The 24,258-nt window shown below is 43.8% G+C and overlaps 1 protein-coding gene and 1 long non-coding RNA gene across 5 annotated transcripts in view; one reads left to right on the top strand and one right to left on the bottom strand.

Moving 5' to 3' along the window:
• The window catches only part of CAMK2A (calcium/calmodulin dependent protein kinase II alpha), a 109,867-nt gene extending 88,908 nt beyond the window's left edge, over positions 1 to 20,959 (top strand). The window contains exons 13-20 of one of the 4 annotated variants that reach the window (XR_008328940.1): positions 1,151 to 1,191; positions 5,435 to 5,467; positions 6,529 to 6,577; positions 10,541 to 10,616; positions 12,664 to 12,758; positions 13,793 to 14,021; positions 15,397 to 15,492; positions 18,119 to 20,959. Coding sequence is in view for 2 of the 4 variants with exons in the window: in XM_053377020.1 (XP_053232995.1) it covers positions 1,151 to 1,191; positions 5,435 to 5,467; positions 6,529 to 6,577; positions 10,541 to 10,616; positions 12,664 to 12,758; positions 13,793 to 14,021; positions 18,119 to 18,122 (527 nt within the window). In the remaining 2 variants the exon portion in view is untranslated. Of the gene's footprint in view, positions 1 to 1,150; positions 1,192 to 5,434; positions 5,468 to 6,528; positions 6,578 to 10,540; positions 10,617 to 12,663; positions 12,759 to 13,792; positions 14,026 to 15,396; positions 15,493 to 18,118 lie in introns of those variants that run through there. The other 3 variants (XR_008328941.1, XM_053377020.1, XM_053377021.1) reach the window with 3 other exon arrangements.
• LOC128407960 (uncharacterized) lies at positions 1,150 to 6,522 on the bottom strand. Its single transcript, XR_008328942.1, has 2 exons — positions 6,391 to 6,522; positions 1,150 to 1,368 (listed from the first exon to the last, which is right to left on the bottom strand). It is a non-coding gene; the product is annotated as an uncharacterized LOC128407960 (long non-coding RNA).
• Positions 20,960 to 24,258: the final 3,299 nt, after the last annotated feature.

The following is a 24,258-nucleotide window of genomic DNA, read 5'->3' as shown; positions in this document are numbered from 1 at the left end:
TAAGATGCTTAGCTAATGCAGGCTGGTTGCTTATTGAATGGAGTAAACAAGGTCAAATGGGGACATAATTAAATCACTGAAGAAAAATCTAGGAAATTAGGGTTGATTGTCTACCATGACACTCTTAGGAAGTTTGTATTTAAAAAATGGAAAAATGTGGAGGTGGAGGAGAGTTAATCAGCTGAGACTGCTCTAAAAGTGATAAGGGTTCACCACTGAAATTCAAATCAGGGAATTCAAATCTTGATGCTTTATTTAGTTTTGTTCAGATGTGTGTTCCCCCCGCCCAAAACCAGAGTAGTGATTGCTACTGACGGGTCATCTTTTGCTCAGAAGCTGCAGTCAGGCCAAGCGTGCTTATGCCATGCTTCATATCTGTGTGTTTTATGCATTCAGAATCTATTTGAAGGCAACAGAGGGAAGAGGGAGGGATTATGAGTGGGCTGCAGTCCCAGGAGACGAGGCTGGCTCTGGGATAGTCATGGGGGAGGGAGGCACGGGGGAAGATGTCTGCTTTTCATCATTGTCAAAATGTGGGCTGCAGCTGTCAGGATGTCATAATTGTAGCACATGACCCCACCAGCATGGGGGTCTAAAATTAGCGAAAGAGGCAGAGTGTGAGAAAGGCAGGCAGGCAGGCAATTGCACGCTGATCTTATCGTAGTTGAGCCATTAGCGTTCATATCTGAGACCGCGAAACAGGGCAGGCAAGCCCAGGAGGTGAGGGTGATGGCACAGGGCAGGACTGAATCCCTGTAAGCCATGTTGAAGGATCCTTGAGCCCTCTCAGGAAGGAAACAAGTGTCAGAGAATGCTCTGTCAGCTTCCTTCTCTCTCCGTCGCTGGCCATTCTGCTGGTTCCTTCAAAGATTTGGGAGTCCGAGAGTACAAGTGGCTGTGGCTTTTCACGGGGAAGGATCCCAGTAATCCAGCTGGTGAGCTTCATAGTTTTCTGAAAGAGACTTCCTCCAGAACTCTGGATCATTGCAAAGCAAGTTCACTACAGCAGAGGAGGCGGTGGCATTGAATCTGTGATCTTCGGTTCCTGCATTCTGCTGCTCTCACACAACTCCCCCCATGTTGCTGGTTCTCAGTGTGCTGACCCTGATACCATGCCTGTTCCTCTTGACGTGGTACTTTTTCTCCACAGGAGGGAAAAGTGGTGGCAACAAGAAGAACGATGGCGTCAAGGTAAGTCCTGGGCTCATAAAGCCACCAGCTTGCCTGTACTCAAGAAGGCAGGAATGTTTGGGCTGGTGGACTGTGTGGTCATGGGTCCCTGCGTGGCCCAGGCCCTTTGCGTTAAGGCCTTGCATTAGTGAATCTCTTGCATCATCCTCTTCTCATCATGAAATACATTTCCACACTCTGAAAGCAAAAAAGGAAAAACAAATACCTTTACCTAAGCAAAGTTTGCTGCTTAGAGTAATGGATGCCTTGACTCATGTTCAATTTGCTTGGCTAACTCATATCCTCATAATCTCTTTCCATTCCTGCTTTATTTCCATCAAGAGGAGAGAAAAAGCTTGTGCCTTTCTCCTACTGTCTTACTGTTACTATGCTACGGCCATTTCGAGGAAATAGAGCCAATCCAAATGTTTGGAGGCCATGGTGAAACAGCCCCACAAGAGGACAGTAACTCACAAGTCCAACTGATTCAGAAATCTGGAGGTTGATGCTCCTACGGTCCTTGTGTGGGAGTGAATTATCCCACAGTGTGCCTCAGAAATCAGGCAGGCCTTCTTCCTGGCATGTTATCTTTCTGTGTGACAAGGAAGCACTTCCAAACAAACAAATCAACACCTCAGTGAATTTGGAGGTGTTATGGATCTGCCAAGAGAGCTTTACCACATCCCCCTGCCCAACAATTTGAATTGGCTCTAGGGCATTTCTTAATACTGTAAAGGGGGCTGTGACAGGTAAGACAAAGACACTTAATATGGAAGAGAGGGAGATGGGATTGGGAGTGGGAGCAAGGATGACTCTTTCTTTGATTGGCTCCTGTGGACATCAGTTTAGACTGAGCCTCTGAGCAGTGGCGAGGGGCCCAGCTGCCACCTTTTCTTTTCAGATAGGTCATTGCTGTTTTATTTGAGTCTGAGTCTCCCACGGTGGCCTGATGAACTGTCTTCTGATCAACTGAAAACCTGGGAGGAATGAGAAAATATAGATGTTTCTGTCATCAACCCAAAAGGAGGGGAGAAAGGGTTTAAAACTGAAAACAGAACTAGGGACACAAGAGATCCTCCCCAACACACACACACACACACACACACACACACTCGCCTCCTCCAGGTTTTTGATTCTACATTGGTCCCTTTGGGTTTGCAGCACTCATGTCATGCCTTGAAACCTGGTTCATTGATTTGGCAGAGATGCAGATTATTGGATGAACAGGTTTGCTCATTCCAGTGACATCACCCATTCCAGCTCTGAAATATTTGTGAAGTTTGAATACTAGCGTTTGAAAGAATGGCTTTGTGCTGATATTATAATGATTTTCTTTTCTGGAAACCAAACTGGAGTATTCTGGACAGGTGCCTGGCATCTCTTTCCACGGTGCCAAAATGAGACTTGGTGGCTATCTGAGGATGTGGCAAAGGTTTCTTCAAAGAATGAAGAAGATTCTGACAACAGTGTTCCTTGGCCAAGAGATACACTTACGCTTGCCCATCTGCCTATTTCCTATGCTAACAGCCACTCCTGGCACTGTCATCTCACCCCCATTTCTTTGCAGAAATACCCCAGATGGACAGACCTCAATTCCAGCAGTGGAATCCCACTTAGCTTAATTGTCAAATTGGCTTGGCTGCAGATTCTCCTTCCCCTTCACCTTGTTTAGTTTTCATATCCCCCTCTGTAGAAGGAGATGGCTGTTGGCACCACAAATTGTGGGGTCTAGTTCACGATCTCATGCTTAGCTTGCCTTTCTAATGAAACTCTCTGGTTTAAGCAGTTCATGCTAACAGAAAGAACCTACCTACTGTGTTTGAAGTAACATGGTAATGGCAACACCCCCCCCCCCATTGCAGAAAGGATATTACCCCCTACTTTGGCTATACCTTTTAGTGAAAAAGTAGATATTTATGTGCCACCTCTGCAAACATGCTATCCATGGAGAGTAGAAAGGACGACGGACCCCTTTCACCAATAGTTTATTGAGAGAAGAGGCTTTGCCCCTCTTGTAACCAGTGGATACTCAACAAGTTCACTGCCCTGTGTCACATCCTGTTACATTGTTAATTAATGCAATCACTGCCCCATGTCACATCCTGTTACATCCTAAATTAATAAAGTCACTGCCCTGTGTTGCATCCTTTTATTGTATGTACGTCCTACTTTAATAAGGTCACCACTTTTGTGTTGCGTCATGTTGCGTCAATTGCTTCTACAGTTACCGTCCAGTAAGGTTTCCTAGACAGTTCTTGGTTCTTGGGATGTTCTCAGTGGAGCCACCATGCATCTGAGCCTAGCTACCTCCATCATATATAGCTTAAGGACCAAATCTAAGAGTTGTAGTAGAGTCTGTTCTCTTGTCTTTTTGTTGGCTTTGGAGAAGAAGCTGTAGAGGGCTAGCTGAGGATATCACATGATGAAATAAAGCAGTCAGAACCGCCAAGTGCCAATGGGCTCTTTCTACTGTAGCTCATAGAACGCATTTCATCTCACCAGATATATGCAGTTTTGATACCTTTTAAAATAAATAATAGTGAAAAAGGTTAGGATGGAGGCTTCTACACTATGCCTATGGTGAGCCTGTTTAGATGCTACATTTTCTGGATTTCATCTAGATCCATTTTCCAAGTTTCATCTACAGGACAGAAAGAAGTAGTGTGAAGAAGGCAAGAAGAAGCCAAGAATGGATTTGTGGGGTAGGAAATAGAGAACTTATTCAAGACTCTTTTGAGTGATAATTAGGTATCTGACATGATGTGCCTCTCTTTTGATGTACATTAAAGCACTGTGTTGAGAGAAGCTGATCAAGAATCAAAAGACAAAAGTCTTAAATATTGAATTATTTGCAGGATTTCTGCTGTGAGCTGTTCAGTACTACTTTGAGGTGTAGAAGGAGCTTCTTAGGTCATGTCTGCAATGCAAATAAACTCACTTCCACCATTTGGCATTGTGTTGATTTACCACGTTTGGTACAATGCTGGGATTATATGAATCAGACTTTCCACTCCTAAAAACTGCAGTCGTAGTCCATGTAAACATTGCAGTTTGCCTGTGGTTTCAGTCATTCTCTCAAGGTTTTCTCACACTTTTAAAAGAAATCCCCGGTGAAAGCTATGTGATAGCACATTCCTGCACACTGCTCTGTTTCTTCTCACCCAGATACTTGTTGCTGAACTTGCACAAATCTAGAAAAAGGGGGTCACTTGGCTCAAAGTTTGAACATCATCTACTTCATTTGTATTTTTCATGCCCTAGCAAGCCTCTCCTAGCTCTGATATAGGCATTCACATCCCACCTAAACAACCCCCACTCTGATTTGGTGCAATGTACAGCATTATAACTGGGCTGCTCCAAACAAACACTGATATTATCTCATAACCATTGCAAATGGCAAGATGCTTGCATCTTAGTGTGGATAGTGAAGACTTTTAAGTGCCCAAATTATCATGCCAAAATGATGTGCAGACGTGACCTTAGAAGAGTGATCACTGAAGACAGGATGAGAAGCAACAAATTTCGATCACAGTGAGAATGCAGATTAGATTAGTGAATAACAAGACTGTTCAGCACTAGTGTAACTGTCTATGAAGGGTTTTAGAGATGCTATAGATGTAAAATGCCCATCCTTATTCGGTGCAGTGGAGGATCATTTGGATTTCTTCTGGCTTCATTCTTTTAGGATTCAAAGTGAACAATTCCAGTCTTTAATGTCTCCAGCTTCTTGCTGCCACAAGTAGAATGATGCAAAGTCACAGTGGCAAGGAGGGTTGGAAAAGTATAGCATTTCATTTATGGAGGGCTGTATTCAGATATTGTTGTGTCCACAAGTTAAGTTGGTGTGGCAGTTTTAGCTTGATGACTAGTATTTACGGATCTCAAAACATGATTCCTCTTTAGCTTGGAAATCTTTTGTTGGATTGGATTAGAAAATGGCAGGAGAGATGTTAAGGTGGAGCCCTGCCCTGGGTCAGGATATTAAGGTTCATAGGGATGCAGACATCTGTGGGTCCAAACATAGAATAGTGGACAAGGCTGATGGATTTGTTAATTGTGGTGGAAAGTTAGATTGGCATGGTTTGCATTGTGAGAGTTTTGACTTCTCTTTGGCATTAAGCATCAGATTTATTCACAAACTCTTCACCTTTCTAGTAGGATCGCAAAAAGGTGCCCTAGGACCCACTGCGTCCATGTTCTGCTCTCTTCCTTCTTTCTCACTCTGTGTCTTTTCTTGTCCTATCTCTTCTCCTTGTTTTTCCAGAAAAGAAAGTCCAGTTCCAGCGTTCAGTTAATGGTGAGTGTCCTTTGTCTTCCTCAATGCTGATAATGTTGGGCCTCTCAACATGTTCCAGCCCTCCCTGTTTTGGGGAATCACTCTGAGGTGTGGAGAGCAGGGCTGAAAGTAATTCCTTCAGAGCAGCATCCTCCCCTATGGGGATCCTTCTAAACAGGAACGGCTGGAACAGAAGGATAGTTGAAGCCCAAGAGCACTGAGAACCTAATTCCATTTTCTAGCGAAAGGTTCTCCATGGAACTTCTCCTCTAGCAGATCTGCAAGCTGCACCAGTCCAAGCAGCCATGAGGGAAAGGCCATCTTATATGGCTTTGCTGGAACTGTTCGGTCACAGGAGACCAAATGGCTGGCACGGCCTTGGTCAATCTGCTGTTTAATATTGTTTGCAATATGTCTCTGGTGGGATGAACTGGTGGTTGCAGCCCAGCTACCAGAGTTGTCTTGATGAGAAGCAAATGGTTCCCTTTCTCTGTGTTAATCTGTGTACCAGTTGGCTGTTTATAGAAAGAGGTGTGTGTCAGCCTTTGGCGGTCCATGTGGTTCTTGGCAGCCCTCTCTGTTTGAGTGTACATTTCTTTCTTTACTATGCGGTCAATGTGGTCTCTTTCACTCCTGCACAATCTCCCTCACTCTCTCATCCTAGCTCCCTCTCTTTGTTAATTTGTACATTCCTCTCCCAACTGTAGTCAACATGGTGTCTTTCACTCCTACACAGCCCTTCTTGCCCCCTGCTAGCTGTAGCTGTAGGAGATGTCAAGCCTCTCACTCCTGATAGTAGTGCAGTGGAATACTAGTGAATTCACTCCTGCAAGATTCTTCACAATCGGACCTCCGGCTCAGTTGTGGTTTCAAAGTCAAGACAAGTATTACAGTCACAAAGCAAAATCTGTGGTTACTGACAAGTGCTTTTATCTGATGCTTACCTGGTTTTCGTCCCTTTGCAGTGTTTGGTCCTGTTGAGGTAGAACCTGGGTGATGGGTTACCGGTCAGGATTTTTCTGGGGGGGGAAGCCATTTGGGTGCATCTTATTCTGCTTCTGTCCTCTCCGTTCTTTCTCCAGGAATCTTCAGAGAGCACAAACACCACCATTGAGGATGAAGACACCAAAGGTACAGTATAAGACTGTGTCGGAAGAGGTAAAAGGAAACCCTTTTTAGTCAATGACTTCCAGTAAGCATGAGTTGTGAGACTATGGACCCCTAGGCAATTCTCGCTGTCAGCCTATATAGGTAGAGCTGTTCAAATACTAAAATGAAAATTGAAGTTTAGGGTTTTATTTTTCATCAATTTTTCAAGGAATGAAAACTTCATCCTTACTCTATAGCCCACTGACCAGGATTGGTCAGTAAAACTGTTCAGCTACCACAAAACTATTCTGTTGTGAATTTGCAAGCTAAAACTTATTTTGTGAAGTAAAAGAAAAATCAACTGTGTGGAGAAATTTACTGTGATGCGTCTAAAAGACTCAAATTTCATTATAAGTGGTCCTGTATCAATTTATGTGCAATGCGCAAAATTCTCCTACAGAATAATACCGCTGTTGTGACTACCATTTGTGAATTAGCAAGGCAATTAGACCTCATTTGTACATACCACTGCACCACACCTACTCAGGGACATAGCGTTGGAGGGGGGCGCTGCTGGGGTGATGACCCTGGGCACATTTTTCTGGGGAGCACTGCACATTTGGCTCTTCACGCCTCCTGCCAGCCCTGCACCACATGACGAGGCTGGGCTCAGATCTGAATGATTTGCCAGGTGAATCATTCAGATCAGATTCCAGCCTTGCGAAGTGGCATAGGGCTAGCAGGGCAGCATGCGAAGGACTTAACAGTCATGCACCTTTCAATCCCAGCCTCGCCTTTGGCATTGTCTTTGGCCATTTGCTATGCATGCAGGGGCTAATGAGAGTTGAAGTTCAGCAATATCTGGAGACTCAAGTTTGCAAAAGGCTGCCCTAGATACTTAAATCCCTTGCTCTCCCTCGGTTCAGCTTGCAGTGTGTTGTGATTTTTCTAACAACTTGGCAAACACTGACTTTTTCATTCCTCTTCTCCACCGAGTCTCTATGGAAGTTGTTTCACTGTCACCATTTTAAACCAGTCTTTGGGAAGAACCTTAGTGAGGCCTCTTTCTTACTGCCTGACAAGGCCACAGCGTTCCCATAATAGCTTGAGAAATCAGTGTTAATTTGTAAAGTCTCCCCAAATGAAAGGAACTCATCTGCTGTGGAGATGGACTTTGGCCTGACATTAAAGTTAATTGAAAATTTGTCTCTCTGGGAATAACTCCCACAGGAAAGGCAGGAGTGTGTGTGTGGCAAATTAATATGAAATGATAGAAACACTGCTGATGAGGAAAGGCTTCCTTGCGCATTTTATCATTAACCACTTTGTCTCTTTAGTATAGGGAATTAGATCTACCCACAGGACACCCATATTTTAGCCTAATTAATAAGCACATTGGAATGCTTTGGCACAGTCTTTTGGAAGATCCAGTTCCCTGAATGTGTTGCTGGATTTCTAAGAGATTTCAGCCCTCTTGCAGATCCAACAAAAAGCAGAGGTAAGGAAAGAGGACAGAAAAGAATCATCCTAAAGTTTGTATTGTCTTCAAGGCTTCTTTAAAGTGAAAAGGAGGGTAATGGTGAGGTCTCTGTGTTTGTTTTTAAAAGAAGTTTGTTGTTCCAAACTTTAAAGCATCTATCTTTTGAAGGGCAGTGAAAGAAACCTGAGGAACTTGACTTGGCACATTTTCTCATTCCTTGGGGGGAGGGGGGAGGCACAAAGAGGCTGTTCATATTTTGTTGCTGCAAGCAACCCACACAGATTCTGACACAGGGATCCAGGTAAACCTCACAGCCACTACTTCAAGCCTGCCTTTCAGGAATAATAATCCCATATAATCGGGGCACACAGCCTCCCATGACAAGTCATTTGTTCACAAGGGTGTAGGGGCTAAAAGCACATGAGATGCAAGTACCTGTAACAAGTCCCAGCACCATTTTTTAAAAGAAAAGGTTTGTGAGGAAGGCTTTTTTTTGTGTGAGGAAGCCTTGGGGCAGAGAAGCCAGTGGCTTGGGATACTGTGTGCTTAATTCTTTCCCTATCTGGCACTTCTCAGCTCATCAAGCTGCCATCCCCACAACAGCTTCCCTATGCAGAGATCAAAATTACATATTTACCAATGTTTTGAACCTTTAGAAACTTAAAGGAAGGAAAAAGTTGCCTCCTCACATATCTTGAGCTTTTAAACACAAGCCTGAAGAAGGGAGCACCTTGTAACATGTCATTCATTTACTCATTTTATGCTTGATATCAATTAATACTAATCCTGCAATCAATCTTAGTACTACAAATAATAATAACAAAACAACAACAATCAGTAGTTTCTAAAGAAATCCTGCTGTTTGGCGTGTTTTCCCTCACAACAGCTTCCATCTGATTTGAAAACATAAGCCACAATCACCGTTAAGTTGAGGTGTGTACATTTGAGACCACCATTGCACGTGCTCAGATGACAACTTAACGCATAGGAGTTTGGCAGGGAAACCAAACAGGTAACACACATCAGGTGAAGGCATCCCGGCCCCCGTTCTGGTGCGTACAGTGTGCAACTGCATCTTGAAACACAGCAGGCCAGTAGAAGGGGACAACCTCGCTGTGCTTTAGGCCACTAAGAGTCTCAGGCCTCTGAATACAACAGGTCTCACTTGGCACCTGTGTGGGTCTCCTGACTGGTGTGACCAGAGCCATCTCTCCAGTGAAGATGCTGTTACTGGTGTGGGAAGCTCCCACAAACTGGCGAGCTGTGTTTGCATATGTGATTGTCACACCCCCTGGCCCTAGTCTAAGACTGTGCTCTCCACTGTGCAAAAAGTTGCACATGCAAAAGGAGATACCACCATGGCTATTCTAACAGTGCTGCTCAGAGTGCCAGGAAAGCAGCCTGCCCTGCCAAGGTTTGTTTTTAAATGAAGTGGCAGTCACTCACTCATGGCCAAAAGTGAAAACAAGCTGCTCTTTGGCCAAGAAAGGTGCCGTTTTCTAACAACGCTCTCCTCCGCCTCTTCTCAGTCCTTAGTCTGCACTGATGCCTTTTGTTCTCATTCTACCCCCTCTTACTATCCTTCCCCCGCTGCCAGGGTCTCTTTGCTGCTCCATTTGTTTCCTCTGCCAGTTCCTCTCCCTGCTGGGGTGTAATGTAGCTGAGCAACAAAAGCTTGCCTCCCTAAGCCTGGTGTAATTGCTTGTCTGTGCCTCAGCCACTGTGTTGAAAGAGCTGTGCAGGCTGGCAGGAAAGCACCAGCCATGTCTGTAAATGCCTCTGAAGGCTGCTTGTGTGTCACCTGCCAAGCACCATCACAGCTGAGGTGTTTATGGTAAGGCTTGCCCTGTAGTTGATTCTTCCGAGGCTGGGAACTAATCTGCCACCTCCAGCCTGCATAGCTAAATGGACAGGCGTTGTGGTCCAGCGACATCAGGAGGGCTGCATGGACCTCACCCCCGCTCTAGGCAATCACTAAATACTGAGCTGGCCTTTCCCTCAGCCCTTCCACTGAGAGGTAGAAACAACCAAAGATTTCTAAATCTTCCTCATTCTGGAGGAGTATCTTTTCCCAGCCGTTTTTATAATCTCTTCATCTAGTAAGTCTTTCTTTAAATTCCCCCCCTTCTGCCAGACTATCCAGGGCCGTCTGTAAGTTAAAATAAATAAATAAATAAATTTGTATGCAAGCAATTCAGTTTTCTAGTTTTGGTAGTTCTGAGAAGGGCAGAAGCAAAGAAGCCCTGTCCTCAACTTCTGATCTTCTTGGCCGCCTGCAGAGATTTTCAAAGGCATTGCCCCAAAGATTTTCAAATACATCTTCACAGCAATAAGGACTAGAAACTTGAGGTGCTTTTTAAAATGAAAGCAGGCATTTTTAGAAAGTCGAGTTCTACGTGCACTACCACTTTCTGCAGTTCACAGCACTATGACATCCACACAGCTCTAACAATGCCCTTTCTCACTGTCTTATTTACATTCAATATTTTCTCTCCCTTCTTCCCCCCCCCCCCTTAAACCAACAGTACGAAAACAGGAAATCATTAAGGTGACGGAGCAGCTGATTGAAGCAATAAGCAATGGGGACTTTGAGTCCTACACGTGAGTGTGCCCAGTGGGTGTCTTGACTTTAACAAGAGAGCGAAGTATATTCCTGAGCTGGCCCAGTATGGAGGAAGAGGGTTAGCAGGAAATCCTTCAAATGGCCTTAACTGTGAAAAAACAGTTTTGAAATGTCAGGTTCCTCTGAAGGCAAGCAAATTAGTGTTTTTCTTTTATGGGTTTTCAAAGCACAGCTAGAAATGGACTTCAAGAACTTGTGTTTTCCGTTTCTTCTGTTCCTACCGAGCCACTCTGTCATTATTATCTCCCATCAAAATTAAAATGGATGGATTCATTTTGCAGTCTGGCCAAGGATAAATCGCAGCTATTACTGCTGAGTGAGCAAGCAAAGGCCCTGGATTCCTGGTTAAGAGAACAAAGAAGCATGGGTTTATTGACGAAGAGTAGAGGCTGCTGAGTTTGTTTTTTTCCTGTCTACAAGAAGGGCCTGTTTGAAAACAAACGTGCAAACAAAACCCCTTTCTGTCTTTATGAATCAACCAGTTAGCACGGTAATGTTATGGGAAGGAGCACAGGTCAGTGCTGGAGCTTCTGCATTTTGTGCAGAAAGTTCCATGCTCAGTCCCTGGCCTTCCCAGGTAGAGCTGAGAGAGAAACCAATAGGCTGACTCAGTATAAGGCAGATTCCCATGTTCCTAAATGAAGCTTACTTTACGCTCATCTCAGCATAACTTCAAAATAGTTAGCACTAACTCATTAAAGCTTAACAAGATAATGAGGAACCCAAAGTTAACCTCCGTAATTTATAATAGTATTTCCATTGTGGGTAATGGGTTAAATGAGTGCTTTTCACCTATATATATAAAATTTGAAACCTCAGTTGAAGCCCATTTGTTTACTAAGGCAGGATGCCAGCAGACTGGAACTGATGCATGTTCTGCTAACTTCAATAAGGCTGGATATATTTTATTGATTTGTTTTGAATCTGCCCAAGGATGGCTCCATAAAGTCCCCCACGCAGTTGGCAGCGTGGCATAAAACAACAATTAATACAAACAATATGAAGCAATATCGGATTAGATTACAGATATAGGCAACAAATCAAGAACGAATTAGTGGCAAGGAAGAGTCGACGGAGAACCTTCCCTAGTAGATTTATGAAACATAAAAATCTCTGCCAGTTCATACAGTCAACAAAGCGACCCTCCCACCTTCCCTCCCAAAAGCCCACTGGAACAAAATGATCTTTTTGTCTTTTAACTAACTTTCTAAAAATAAAAAATGAGCTGATGTGGCGAGTCTTCAGGAAAACAGTGTTCCATAATGAAGGCGCTACTTACTGTTGTTTTCCCTCTAGCCTCTGACAAAGATGAAAGTTAAAGCAGAGACCTGTCAGATGATTTTGATGTATTGGTGGGTGGTCTCATATAGGAGCAGGGAGTGTTTTCTAATATGAAACAGACCATAATCATTCATGGCTATTAACACCAGCCCTGCAGATTGTTCTTGGAAAGACATTGGGAGCCAGCACTGCTCTGAGTTTATTCACAATTACCTGGGCCTAGAAAAAGCCCACCTGCCAACACATCAAAATCAGAGCAAATGTCAATTCAGATTTTTCGTGGATTGCCATTTGCTCCGATTGAGCTTTAAAGAGGGAGTTTTTGCAGGGAAAGCTCTGGGGCAAATAAAGGGCACTCAAGACATGGAGCTTGTCCATCCTGCAGGAGGGTTTTACAGATGCTTCCTTTAACCTGCCACCAAAATGACAATTTCTTCAATCCATTAGGAAATTATTGCAGCCCCTCACTCTTCAAAACTGAGAAAAACATGTCCTTTAAGGTCACAGGCCAAGAAGCAGAGAAACTATTGAAGTATGTCACTGAGCACAGTGGTATGCTTAAGAGCTAAGAGAAAGAAATTAAAATAGATTATGAGAAAGAAATTATGTATTTGTATTGCATAGACAGGTTAACTTCATTGGTGTTAAATCCATAGGAATGAAGACATGTGACTAGACAATGAGGTTATTTAACTTCCTTTTCTCTCTCCACCCTGACCCTGGTCCTTTCATGGGCTCTTCCAGGAAAATGTGTGACCCTGGGATGACAGCTTTTGAACCAGAAGCTCTAGGGAACCTGGTGGAAGGGCTGGATTTCCATAGATTCTACTTTGAAAACTGTAAGCACCCTCTGCCTTGTCAAAAGGCCCTTTGACTCTCTTATCAGAATGGAAATATTTGCAATATTGGGTCACTTCATCAGCCTTCTAGCCCAGTGACCAGCCTCTTAACTACAACCAGTTTGTTTTAAAATAAAGTATGTTAAGAGATTTGAAGGCATATAGATGGAATCTTCTATCCTGTTACCCGCCAAGATTCTGCTTGTCAGAGTAGAAATTTCATCCTTTGAACATTTTGGTTCACAGCAATAGATAGGCCTAACATCCCTTAAATTTGTCTTATCTCTTTTTGAGCTTTCTGAAAAGATAAGGACAACTTGGCTGAACTAGCACATGCATTTAAGGGCAGGACAGTATATCAGAGATACAGCACGAGCTCAGATTTAACTGCTGACACCTCCTGTTAAAAAGCATATCTGTATCAAGGCAAAGAAAGACATCTGTCTGAGGCCCTGGAAAGTCATTCCCAGACTGAATAGACCATGCTGGGCTGGATGGACCAATAGTATGTGTCAGCTTTGTAAGCTCATAGGTATGCATTTGAAGGTTTACTTCTAAGTAGATTTGGTTAGGCTTGTGCTCTTAATCTCTCACTCATTTCCAAAGTTTCAAACCAAATCACAAATGGTTGAATGTAGAGTGGATGAGCAGGATTCACCTAATGAACCCTGTCAGCAGTGCCCCACCCCAATGGCTGGGGTGGGGGTCAGGAGAACCCCCCAGAACAACACGGGGGGAGGGGGGATTGTTCCACCTGGCAAGCTACAGTACTTTTGCTGATAATGTTGAAATCCCAAACGATGTTTTTAGTTTTTAGAATGTGAACTGGCCAGTGAATGCAATTTAATGAATTTTTAAGAGAATAATCTCCCTATGATTGGGACATAAACTTAAACAAGCCTAGAAATATTCTGCATATGCATCTTTTTCCTTGTTGCTACAATGATTTTATAAAGATTAGAGAAAGATGTCCGTCCTAGTTATGGGGAGACGCAGGCAGCATTGATCTCACTGGCTTTCCCCTCAACCCCCAGTGTGGTCTAGAAACAGCAAGCCAGTGCACACTACCATCCTGAACCCTCACATTCACTTAATGGGAGATGAATCTGCCTGCATTGCCTACATCCGCATCACGCAGTACGTCGACACCAGTGGGATCCCTCGCACTGCACAGTCGGAGGAGACCCGAATCTGGCACCGCCGGGATGGCAAATGGCAAATTGTTCACTTCCACAGATCTGGAGCACCTTCTGTCTTACCACAGTAAGTCATCCCCAGGCCTTGGTGATCCCTCTCAAAGCCACTCTTGTCATACTATTGAAAACTGAATATTCCGTTTCCACAGTGTAAACAGGAGTAGATAAGTGTAAATTAAAGGTGAGAGTATAAGCAAGGCAGTAGAAGGAAAGAACAGCAGCAAAGGCCAAATGTAACACATCTATGCGTGGCTTAACAATATTTGTAGCTAGGTCAAAACCTTCCTGAAAGAACTTTTATCTATGTCAGTGGTCCCCCACCTTGTTGGGCCTGGGGGCGCTTTTGGAAATCTAAGTAACTGTTGTGGGCACCACAAAATAAAATAAATTTCCCAGAAGAAAAACTGACAGTGCTCAGACCCCCCCCGCCCCCCCCCCCGGTCTCTCAAAATCAAACACCTACACCACCACTCCCAACAAATAAAACAGATGGGGGGGAAATGCAACACCTCCCCCCAACACAGGTACCTCCCCCTCGAACAATGAAAAGCCCCAAACCACAATTTTAAAGAAAACTTAAAATTGGAGGGGGCCTTGACAGATGCCTGAGAGTGCTGTAGTGCCTGCAGGCACCACATTGGGAAACCCAGACGGGGATTATTCATTTGTCTTTATGCAAGGATGCATTCATGGCATTAAATTACAAGAGATTTGAAGGCAATTCATGCATATTTAGTTTAACGTCCCACCAGTTACAGTCACACATTATTGTTTAATGATTTGTTAAGATCCACGTGCATGCTGCCAGAATGGAGAAGTCCCCCCAAATGTGGTAGGCTCAGAATGGTATTTTATTGGTGGCAATGACATGCCTGGAATAGAAGTGTCTAATGACTGGTTCTTGGAGTTAGAGCAAGTTTAACATTCTCTCTCTCGCTCTCTCTCTCTCTCTCTCTCAGACCCAGTTCACAGGTCACTTTTTCACATGGTAATTTCACCATGTCAAATTATTTGTGAACATGATGTTTGAATTTGGTCACATGACAGGAGATATTTATAATGCCAGAGCATGCCAAATTAATTGCAAAATACCAACCCAACCTGGTTTATATTGGTTTAGAAGTTTCAACTTTTAGTGATGTCATTCAGAATTGGGGCTCCCACGTTCTTCTCCCCATCCCCATTCATTTTCTTACTGTATTGTTATGACTGTCATAGGTGTTTTCTCAGTAAAGAAAGATGCATCCTCATATTTCATGTTAACAAATGCACTGCCAGTTTAAATCATCAAAAGAAATGAAAATAACTTTATTATCCATAAGGTAGAGTTGAAAGTGAAGAGGGAAAAACTGTGTTATTTTATCACTCTCTAAACTTCTTGATAACAAGGTGCGAAGGTGCAGAAATGAAGTTAAGGGTATACACTGTTTGTTTTTTAATAGGCGGGAACATTCAAACACACAAGCCCCTACCTGCACTCTGGAATGATACAGTCCAGCATCAGATACTTCACGTGTGTCTGATCATCTGTTTCTGATGTGAGTGCAAGAAGATTCCATATGGGCATCCCTGATAGCAGAGAAGAGTATCTTTTGTCCAGGTTTGATGAGACTCCACGGCTAGCCCTTAGTGGCCAGCGTGATAGGGGTTACTCACTCTGTTGAAAACTACTACTGAAGTTAGAGTCATTCATTCATTGCTTGTATGAATTGCCTCTCTGCTTAAATAAAAAAGTGTTCAAGGTGATGTACAAGAACACACCCCGCTGGGGCTTAAACAAATTTGTTTGCAGTTAGGGATGGAGGAAAAATGTCGTGCAAACCTGTGTAATTCCCACTTGTGAAATTCAGAAAATGTTCAGAAAATGTGAACAAAAATATGTCTGTTAGGGGCAAGTCTTCATAAAATACATATATATTAGTGAAAGCAACATGCTAAAATGCATTGCATTAGATAATTTACTTGCAAAAATGTGTATATTAGGAGAAATGTGCACTAAAATGCAAACAAATCTTAATGAGGACTTTTTAAAAAGAAAAATCACAGACTGATAGAAATGTGGTGAACTTAAATTAAGGTTGGGGGGGGGACAGAGAAAAAGTGAAACTGACAGAATCATCTACCCTATTTGCGGTAGCTGCTTTTCCTGTTTGCCTCCACACTAACTGTTTTCTGAAGAATTGCCATCCTTCCCTCATTTAGGTACCATAGAGAATCCAGATGACATTTTTGTCAGATGGTTGCATTCTGGTGTTTTCTGTGTCACCTTGCCATATCCCCCATCCCATATCTAATTTTTGGCAATTTTTCCAGCTGAACGGGAGGGGGGGGGACGACGACGACCCACTAGCTTGTTCAGCATGGTTATGCAGAGAGCTATTGATTAAACCGGGACGCGGGTGGCACTGTGGGTAAAACCTCAGTGCCTAGGACTTGCTGATCGTAAGGTTGGCGGTTCGAATCCCCGCGGCGGGGTGAGCTCCCGTCGTTCGGTCCCAGCTCCTGCCCACCTAGCAGTTCGAAAGCACCCCTAAGTGCAAGTAGATAAATAGGTACCGCTTTATAGTGGGAAGGTAAACGGCATTTCCATGTGTGGCACTGGTGCTGGCTCACCAGTGCAGCTTTGTCACACTGGCCACGTAACCCGGAAGTGTCTTCAGACGGCGCCGGCTCCCGGCCTCTTAAGTGAGATGAGCGCACAACCCTAGAGTCGGTCATGACTGGCCCGTACGGGCAGGGGTACCTTTACCTTTATTGATTAAACTGGCTTTCACTTCTGCCCATGTGCAGCCACTGTTAGACTTTTAGGGATAAAAAATTATTTTTGACACTTCCTTATTGCACTGCTGCATGTACAGCAATAGATGCATGAACAAATTTGGGGTAGGGAACCACAATGACATTGTGATGCTCCTTACAGTTTCAAGCCAGAGAGGGTTGGGGAGACTGCTCACTATTTTACAAGCCTCTCTGGGGCTCAGTGAAAGCAAGGGGATTCCCTCCCATCATTTTCTGGTTTCTCTCAGCTGTAGAGCTTGGAATTCTAATGAAAATGCCTTGCTGCACTTGCACTTCAGTATAACAAGGAAGGACCATTTTTTAAAAGCACCTAAAATGGTATGTCAGGCAATGCAAGCCTAATCCTTCCTCTGTCCCCTGCTTCTCAGAGATGCCTTGTGGCATGTGGGAATTTAAGAAAAAAAGTTAACTGGTGCTCTAGAGTGAATGTACATTCATAAAGGGGTGGAGGAAGCCAATATTTTAAAACAAAATTAATTCCCCTCCCCCATTTTTTTCAATAGCTGCCATGCCCTGTTCCTCCTTCATCATGTGTATAGGCATTGCAGGATGCTAATGGGGAAGATCTGTGCTACACAGAACCGCTATTTTAATTTCCCGTCCAGCTCGCAGTGCAAGAGTTATGTCTCAGCAGCACTAAAGAGGCATACTGCTTCTTATGCTTGTCTGAGGCTAGGTGTATTGCTCCTGCCTGTTCTTTTCATTTGGGTTCCCTGAATGCTCTGTTCTCCCCTTGAGAGATGGTGGCACTTAGTAGTTTGGGGTGCAAGCGGCTACCGGGATGGTGCAGCCCTCACCCAGCTCTTCTCTTATTCTCCTCCTCCTGCTGCTGCTCTCTTTTAAGGGCAAGGCTTTTCAAAAGTAGTCTAGTGGTGGTAGTTGCGGAAAGAAGGTGGGCCCCCTCAACATGAGTCACATCCACCCCACACATTGAAAGCACTCCTATACCACTTTAACAGGCGTGTCTTCCCCCAAAGGATCCTGGGAACTGTGGTTAGTTAAGGGTGGTGGGCACTGTAGCTCTGTGAGGGGTCTCCTACCCAACTCTCAACACCCTTAATGAATGACAGTTCCCAAGATTCTCTGGGGCAAAGCCGTGACACCAAAGAACGCTTTCAGTGTACGGTGTGGGTGTGACCGAATGTTTTACATTCTCCTGGACATCTCTTGTCCTCTCGTGCTCTTCACTCCTTCACCCCTGCCCTGCCACAAAGCTTGAGAGATGGATGCCAGCTGGAGGACAAGACTTCACAAATAGAAAAGAGTAATTATTTGGGGTGGGGGTGGCTAGGGTTGGGGGGAGAACCAGATGGGAAGGTCACCATTTTGGTGGAGTAAAAAGCCATTTCCTTTTGTGTTTTTCAGCTGAAGCATCAGCCCCTCAGGCCAGGTTTCTCACTGCCTCACTACAAAGGGAAGATCCCTGCTATCCTTTACCTAGGGAACTTGGCTGCTGCTGCTGACTCTCCTCTTTGGTTCTTGCTGGAATTCCTTTCACACACAGAGCTCCTCACCAAAATAAACCAAGAATTTAATAGACTTTTTCTCCTTCTGTTTCACACGCTCTGCGTTTTGCCACTTTGTGCCATTGTAGTAGAACAGGGCAAGACACCCTATTGCATGAAAAAGCTTTTCTGTGGTTAACAGGAGAAACCCAATGTGGGGGTAGCCTTCAGCCACTACTGCCCACAGAGCTCATGGAACCACCCTGGTTCAGTACTTAAAATTAACTGTGTTCCTCACAAGGACATGGTTTATTTTGGTCTCTTTGCTGTTTTCCACTAAGTCTTAAGGGGCCTGAGAGAAAGGGGAGCATGTTCCAGTGCAGAATCAGAAGCCACCTCCTTGCAATGGCAGATTGATGCCCATCCACATAACGCAAAGTTCTTGCTCGATTATGATCTCAGCCAAAATAAAAAATACTTTTATACTGCCCTGCATTACCTAAATTCCAGATCGATAAGCATACATGCAACGCAAGATTCTTGCTTGATCATGACCTCAGTCATTTTATTTATTTTAAAATATTTCTATGCCACCATTCATTATCTAAAACCGGAGCAGTTCACACTGCGCCACTGTCACCCATATCTATATCTTCTGTTCTGTGTGAAGTTAAAATCTTACAAGTATCAGCCTATATTCATTAAAGCCTAGTAAAATTCTGCTGGGATGAATATGGCTGTATGGCGCATAAAATGCAAAATCAATTTCTCTTCCCAGAGAACGTACCTTTTTGTGTGCCTGGACCAATTGAGGTTCATGACAATTCCTTTCTCTTTTCAGAACGTGCATGAAATGAAACTGTTAACACTATATTGGCATTATAATGTGTCTAAGAGCACATAAATAAATGAAATGATAGGTTAGAAATTCAGCATGGCAGCAGGGTATTTTTCACCTTATTTGTAATGCAGTGATATAGTTGAGGCAGTTTCTGCCACTATCCAGCACACCATAGGAACTTCCTTTATTCAGCTTAGTAAGGATCTCCTAGATGTTTCATTTTGTTTAGAATTCAGTTTTCTTTGAACTGGCCTTTTGCTCCTTTCTGGCAGGATTTTGAGTCATGCTTTTTCCCTCTGTCCCTTCAAGACTTATATTCACCATTAAGAGGAAGAGGGGAGGCTGAACCTTTTTAGTCCCACAATTTCCCACATACACACTTCAGGCAATTTGACAGCATTGAAGATGCGGGCACTATGGAAACAGAACTGCCCCTTCAATTTGACATAAAAATAGAGGCCAACACTTTCCAGCAAAGACAGAGAATGCAAGCTTTACTAATGACACTTTGAGGCGTTTTGATTATGCTTTCAACAAACAAAATGAAACCTTTCGCTATCTCTTGTACTTTGAGCGCATGCCTTTTTATATGAAAAACAAACAAACAAAACCCTTCCGTGTTATTTCGTAAATGGATTTTGAGTATTTGCTAAAATGGATCTTTATGTAATACCTAGAAATATCAATTGTTTGGGTTTGTGGCTGATTTTTAATGAAGTTGGGATGGGGTGGGTGGGGCTTAATATGTTATTGTTTACATTTGGAGTTGACTTTGTGGCAAATTGTTCTTGAAAGTGCAAAAGGGCACAATAAGCTGGACATGTGGGCAGGATTTCTGATGTGGGCTTCTGGCAAATCTCAGAGTGCTTTACGCCATAATAGGACTCCTTGTGGTTGTGTACTCTCTATATGCCATGAGAAAGGTTTGGCAATCAGAATCGCACATCCTAATGAAAGGAACCCAATGGAGAGACTGAGGAAACTTCCAAACTGGGGTCAAACGACAGCATCTGCTTTTAAAAACACTGGAGTCATCTTCAAGGAATGCAGGAATGGGTTCTTCACAAGCCAGAATGTCCCTGACAGCATTGTTGTTTTGATGGCATATGGAGGGGCTGAAAGATCTTCTATTTTTGGCATCACCTTCTTGCCTTCTAGTACAGGTATGGGAAGTGTGATGGTTGTTAATTTTTTGGCAGTCTTTCCGTTTCTTGTTATCATTTATTTTTTTGAAACTTTACAAGTCTTTACTCTTTGATGTGAGATTAACTACCGTGCACTTCTACTACCAAGGGAACTTATAAATGGCACTTTCTTCATTTGCATGACATTTAACTTTATAGACAGCTACGTGTACTTCAAAGCAAACAAACATGCTTGTTTGGGGACAGTAACAACAACACAACAATAGCAACAACAACAGTGGGGGAAACTCTCTGTGTAAATTTTGAATGGTGTAATTTTGCCTTTTCCGTGGTTTGAAGTGCTTAGCTTTCCATCTTGTAAGGCAGGGTGGACATCTGTCAGTATGACGCCAAGTTTTGCAAAGTGCAAGAATAACTTCCCATTGGAGATGAGGGGGGAGAGTGACTAAGGGGAAAGGAGGGCCGTTTGACAGGATCTGATTTGCCTAAACAGGAGTTTGCTTTTTACTCAGAAGGGGCTGTCAGTGTACCATTTTCCAATTTCTAACAGAAAAAGTATAACATGATTGAATCATTGGAATTTTTTTGATGCTCAACTGAATACAAAAAAAATATACTGAGGTGAGAAGGGCTTTCATATCAGGGGGGCTTGCCATGAAAATATAGACCTGAGGACCTGTTTGCATTTCCCCACTCAAATTACTTGGATTTCAGTCAATTTGTTTCATTTTTGTTTAATTATCCTCACCTACTAGTAGCATTTAAAACATACATGGCAGCTCATCTTTACATATCTATAACTACAGGCCTAATTTTTCAGCTGCCAGTGTTCACATGTCTTGATCTTACACTGGACTTCAACGAAGTTCTCTCCTGTTGAGTTGAGCAGCACTGAAATTTCCTGACCACTGAACTACTTTTGACCCATTTCTCTGTGAAAACCTCTGCTCAGGTGATGAATCTGATAAACCTTGATAGCCTGGCTTGTCTGGGCTGTACCCACTGAACCGGGCTTTTGCTTCCAGTGTATTATGATGAGTACTTCAGGAATGAGGAGGCCCTTCCTTCCTGTTTCCCAAGCACACATTCTGTCACGCATTAGCTGCCTTGACTGTGTTTCTTTGGGCAACATAAATACTATTTCCTGCATTGAATTTATATTTCGTAATTTCTGGCATCCTTTCCAAACATAAACCTCGACATTTCAAAGAGAAGGGGGAGTCTGTCCTAGCAGAGCCTGACTTCTCTCAAGTCTTCCAATAAAGAGGGGAACCTGACAGGTGACAAGGCATCTAATCCATCCCATTACAATTTTGCCCAAAACATCTGATTAAGCACCTGCACTTTAAGGAGGGGCCTCCTACCATGAAGTTCTTTTCAAGGCCCTCTCATGTATTATTTGCCCTGATTGCCACTGGCATTTCTGAAACCCTGTTTTGACCGTGAAAGCAATTGTACCCAGATTTTGATCCATTGTCTGTACCTCCCCAAACCCCACCTTTACTCTTCCGTATCAGTGGCATAATGCCTAGAGACAAACCAGTTGACCTTTCCTGGCTTCCGCAATAAAGGCCTATGGATCCTAATCACTTCTGGAGCACATAGCCTGGGTACCTCTTCCATAGGCTACAGATGCCAGTAAGGCAGTACATGTTCCACAGAAATGCATGTAGCAAACCCACAAGCAGCATCAAGGGGCTGGGATTTTGAAGGCATGGTAAAGGGAAAGGAATGCTTTCCATCTTTCTGCCCCAAAGCCACCCCACCTCCCCGTCCTCCCCACAATAGGGTTGAAGTGCTTTAGGAGGGTAAACGCTCCTGGAATTCCCACAGAGGTGAAACAGTTTTGTGTGTAGTGTTGGTGGGTGGAACCCAACAAAACCCCTGGCAGGGCATGGGTTAAGCATTCCATTCCTCCTCTTAGTACAACACTCAAAACTGTAGACTCTTGAAGCTACTTTTCATTATAAACAGCAGGGCTTCACAGCGTGCATTTGTGTGTAATGTAACACAGAATCAGAGAACATAGAGTTGGAAGGGACCTCGAGGGTCACCTATTCCAACCCCCTGCAAGACAATGTGCAGTTTGCCCCTCGGTTTTAGGCAGTGAGGCAGATTTCAGATGGTGAAAGGTACAAATGTAATTGGAATTTCCTCTCTAGTATGCGGTAGGCTGTTAGCAGCATCTGTTTGAGCACAGAACAAGATCATGGCTCCATATGAGCTTTATGGAGTCCAACAAGAAGGGATGCTGTTGGAAAATGTGCTTTGACTATTCATCACCATCACTGTCATTATCAGCCAAGTCAAATGTTCAGTGACAGCCTAGTGATATGATCCAAGAGAAAACACCAGTTAAAAATCCTAAAATTGTGCCTGGACAGGCCTATTTTGTCATGGTTTGTCCTGGGGAGGAAGTGCTGCAAAAGGCTCACACTTTTATCTTACAATCTGTCCCAGTAATGTGTCACTGGGTTTTGCTGGTACCCATGCTAACCTTTCCCACCACAATGCCCTTTGCTAATGTTTATTGAAACACCTTGCTCTTTTCCTTATCCAGAGCATTGCCCTGGACCTCCTCTTGCATTAGCGTAGCCCTGCCTTTTTAACCACAACTACAAGCTTTCGTGGGACGCGGGTGGCACTGTGGGTAAAAGCCTCAGCGCCTAGGGCTTGCCGATCGAAAGGTCGGCGGTTCGAATCCCCGGCGGGGTGCGCTCCCGTTGTTCGGTCCCAGCGCCTGCCAACCTAGCAGTTCGAAAGCACGTCAAAGTGCAAGTAGATAAATAGGGACCGCTTACTAGCGGGAAGGTAAACGGCGTTTCCGTGTGCGGCTCTGGCTCGCCAGAGCAGCGATGTCACGCTGGCCACGTGACCCGGAAGTGTCTCCGGACAGCGCTGGCCCCCGGCCTCTTGAGTGAGATGGGCGCACAACCCTAGAGTCTGTCAAGACTGGCCCGTACGGGCAGGGGTACCTTACAAGCTTTCGTGCATTTCAACCCATTCCCTGTAGAAACCTCACAAACACCTCCTGATACCCTTTGTGGAAGTGGAATAGTGGGGCTTTTCCACAGCACAACCTCAGCTTCTACACAACCCCACAAAAATATTTCAATTCCTCACCCCCTTTTGCATCCCACATCAAAGTTCTTGGTGCATGAAGGGCTGCACATCTGTATTTGTGCTTATTTTATAAAATAAACATATCCCTTATCTACAGTCTTGAACAGAAAGAAACCATGGATGTATAGGAAAGCAGTGAAGAGCAATAAAAGGCACAATAACCAGGAAGGAGAGGGATAAGGAGGGACAAACTAATCTAAAATAAAATCTAACTAGCAGCAACAAGAGGATACCTGGCTTGGGCATTACTCCTCATAACAATCTAGAACCAGGATTAAGGTGTGCTGCATTTATTGGCATTTTCTACAGCTGCACAGGAGTAATCTCCATATTTCATTACTTTCAAGATGAATCGGGATATACCTGTATCAGGGACAGTTTATGCCTATTGAATTGGACAGGGTGGGGGAAAACTGGGCTACCTCATCTAGCATTCTACCACTGATGTGAAAACAACTGCAAAGTTAGCCTGCTCCTTGTTGAAGTCTAGTCATCTTACCTGCTTCACAACTGATCCCAGAAATTAATTTCCAGCTAGAGATGAAGTTAGCAGTAGGGAAGGACTGCGGCTTAGTAGCAGAGCATCTGCTTTGCCTGCAGGAGTTCTCAGGTTTGATCCCCAGCATTTCCAGGTAGGGCTTGGAATGGTTCCTGCATGGAACCCTGGAGAGCAGCTGGCAGTCAGTGTAAGTGAAGTTAGATGGAGCAAGGACCTGACTCAGTAAGAGGCAGCTTCCTAGGTTCCTATGTGTGACAGAATGATTCCTAGGAAATCCTTTCCACTGTACATTACAGCTGCCACTGCTGGTGGAATGAAAAAATAAATATATTAAAATATACTCCAGATAGATGGAACCTGGAGCAAAGCTTTATATGCTCAGACTTTGCTTCCTACCTAACTGAGAATACCAGTTGTCATTTCTCCTTCGGTTATGCCACATGTTCTCCTTT

The sequence above is a fragment of the Podarcis raffonei genome, chromosome 2, assembly GCF_027172205.1.
Source record: "Podarcis raffonei isolate rPodRaf1 chromosome 2, rPodRaf1.pri, whole genome shotgun sequence".
Taxonomy (NCBI): domain Eukaryota; kingdom Metazoa; phylum Chordata; class Lepidosauria; order Squamata; family Lacertidae; genus Podarcis; species Podarcis raffonei.
This window is presented reverse-complemented; position numbering and strand designations above follow the sequence as displayed.